The sequence below is a fragment of the Rhododendron vialii genome, chromosome 13a (genome assembly GCF_030253575.1).
Source record: "Rhododendron vialii isolate Sample 1 chromosome 13a, ASM3025357v1".
NCBI lineage: Eukaryota > Viridiplantae > Streptophyta > Magnoliopsida > Ericales > Ericaceae > Rhododendron > Rhododendron vialii.
This window is the reverse complement of record NC_080569.1, coordinates 15,449,475-15,451,827: the sequence shown is the minus strand read 5'-3', so window position 1 is coordinate 15,451,827 and position 2,353 is coordinate 15,449,475. Positions and strand designations below refer to the sequence as shown.

General features: G+C 35.8%; 1 protein-coding gene across 1 annotated transcript; it reads left to right on the top strand.

The window, feature by feature from the left end:
- Nucleotides 1-1,217: 1,217 nt before the first annotated feature.
- On the top strand, nt 1,218-2,129 carry LOC131312958 (putative germin-like protein 2-1). The gene is made up of 2 exons (XM_058340995.1): nt 1,218-1,408; nt 1,534-2,129. Exons 1-2 carry the CDS (start codon nt 1,300-1,302, stop codon nt 2,067-2,069), a joined length of 645 nt encoding a protein of 214 aa, XP_058196978.1. The 5' UTR covers nt 1,218-1,299; the 3' UTR covers nt 2,070-2,129.
- Nucleotides 2,130-2,353: the final 224 nt, after the last annotated feature.

The window sequence follows — 2,353 nt, the reverse complement described above, 5'->3', positions numbered from 1 at the left end:
TGATAGTTTAGGAAATAGTGGTAAAAAGTAATACTACTTTGTGAGTACCCATAAACACAACTCTTGAATTTAGGTATATTTATTGCACCTAAAGCATTTAAAGAACCCTAAATTTGTACCCCAAACTTATGCCCCATGGGCACCTATTAGCAGGACGGTAATACTTATTCCAGTAGTAGTACTGCTAGTTAGGACTAAGTCGGTTAACATTGCTCATTTTACATATTTCTTTAGAATAACAGTAAGCAAAATAAAAATTAAAGGAAAATTGTTCTATTTTGTTGACTTCATTATTTTTTCTAATAAGAATTTAAGAAGCCTGCAGTCTCCGCACAGCAAGCTTAGATGGTTGCTGTTTATTTTTTAAGTACCCATGACAGCAAAATTAACAAAGTAACTCAAATCTTTAAACAAACCTTTCTTTGCTTTACTAGAAGATATGATGGCCTGCAAATCTCACTGAAGATGCCTATATTAATGTGTTTTGGTTGGTGTATTGTAGTTTTCGTAGTTCGTTTTTCCTTCTTGTTAGTGTCGTACCAGCTTTATTTGCAGTTTGAAATGCACATAATTGGTCGGGAGATATGTGCCAATCTAGTTGGGATATGGTATATACGTATTTGACAATGATGCTTTTTATCATCCTTTCTTTTAGCTTGTTATAATGCCCACTCAGGTCAAACAAATTCTTTTATTGATCAAAAAAAGCCTAATCGATCAATTTGAAAGAATATCAAGCATCGATCATTTGAAAAATCAAGGTGCCTATGTATAGACAGGCAACCAAATCTTTATACCTGCAACCAAAAATGAAAGGTAGACAAAGTCAATGAAAATTTTGAATCTGGAACAGAAATGAGAGGATGATAAATTGTTACACAATACATTTGTAAACAAAAGGCGAATCTATTTCAACACACTCATTCAAAAAAAGAATTTTGATAAATTGATTTGCATTGGTGTAGAGTAGCTAGATGAGATATGACAGGATGATATAACGATTAGAATGACTAAGGCCCCGTTTCGTTGTGGTTCGTATTTTTTAAGTATTCATCTTTTGCTTTATAAGACAAGTCATTTTCTCATAATATATACATTACATTTAATTCAAAAAATAAGTACGTACTTATTTTTAGTTATTGAAACACACCCTAAATTCGTCTCTCTAATTCCCCACCTTGTCTCCCTATAAAAGCAGCTCAAAGTGGTAAATATGCACAACCCAGTTATCATTCTTCTCCTATATAGATTCCATACTTCCTCAGATCTCTTGATATATAGCTTTACACATATTTTTCAATGGCTTCTCATGTTCTTTTGTTAGGGTTCTTGGCCGTAACTTGTTCCATTGCTTTGGCTGACGAAACCCCGCTTCAAGACTTTTGTGTCGCAGATCTTAACAGCCCTGGTACCTAACTCTTCCCTATACTACTACTCTTTTTTCTTTGTTGGTGATTGATTTTTTTCTAAAATGTCTGATCGTCACTTACGGCGTGTTAATTTTCTTAACGTTTTGTACGTTCATCCATGTAGTTTTCGTTAATGGATTTGCGTGCAAAGACCCAAAGCTTGTGCAATTGGATGATTTCTTCTTTAGTGGGCTAAGCAAGGCAGGTAACACATCGAATGCTTTGGGATCAGAGGTCACCCATGGATTCGTAACCAACTTTCCTGCACTTAATACACTTGGCATCGGCATGGCCCGTATTGACTTTGCACCGCACGGGCTTAACCCTCCACACTACCATCCTCGGGCCAGTGAAATTTTGACTGTCATTGAAGGTACCCTATTAGCAGGATTTGTCACCTCCAATCCTGAAAATCGGCTGTTTGCGAAGGTACTTCAGAAGGGTGAATCAGTTGTGTACCCAGAGGCTCTTCTCCACTTCCAGCAAAACGTTGGAAATTGTAATGCAGTTGCCCTTGCCGTCTTTAATAGCCAAAATCCTGATGTTAATACCATTGCAAATTCAGTGTTTGGTTCGAATCCGGCAATCTCTAGTGATATTCTCGCAAAGGCATTCCAAGTGAGTAAGAGTGTAATTGATGATATCAAATCAAAGTTCTAAGGAATATTTGATTAATTTGAAGCTACTCAATAAAGGATGGGATCAAACCCAAGTTTTACATGTACGTGTTCAACAAATTAATGCTTAGTTAATTTCTTTTTGAGCATTTTAATTTGTAATTAATCGATCTTGTACACAATGAGATCGAGATGCATGCATGATCATTTTATTAATTTGAACCAGTTTACGATCCCCTTCCACTCTTAGAAAGTGATCATCTCTAGTGATATTCTCGCAAAGGCATTCCAAGTGAGTAAGAGTGTAATTGATGATATCAAATCAAA

Coding starts and splice junctions, on each gene's coding strand:
- LOC131312958 (XM_058340995.1), top strand. CDS start 1,300: ATGGCTTCTCATGTTCTTTTGTTAGGGTTCTTGGCCGTAACTTGTTCC. Junction 1,409..1,533: donor CGCAGATCTTAACAGCCCTG/GTACCTAACTCT, acceptor TCATCCATGTAG/TTTTCGTTAATGGATTTGCG.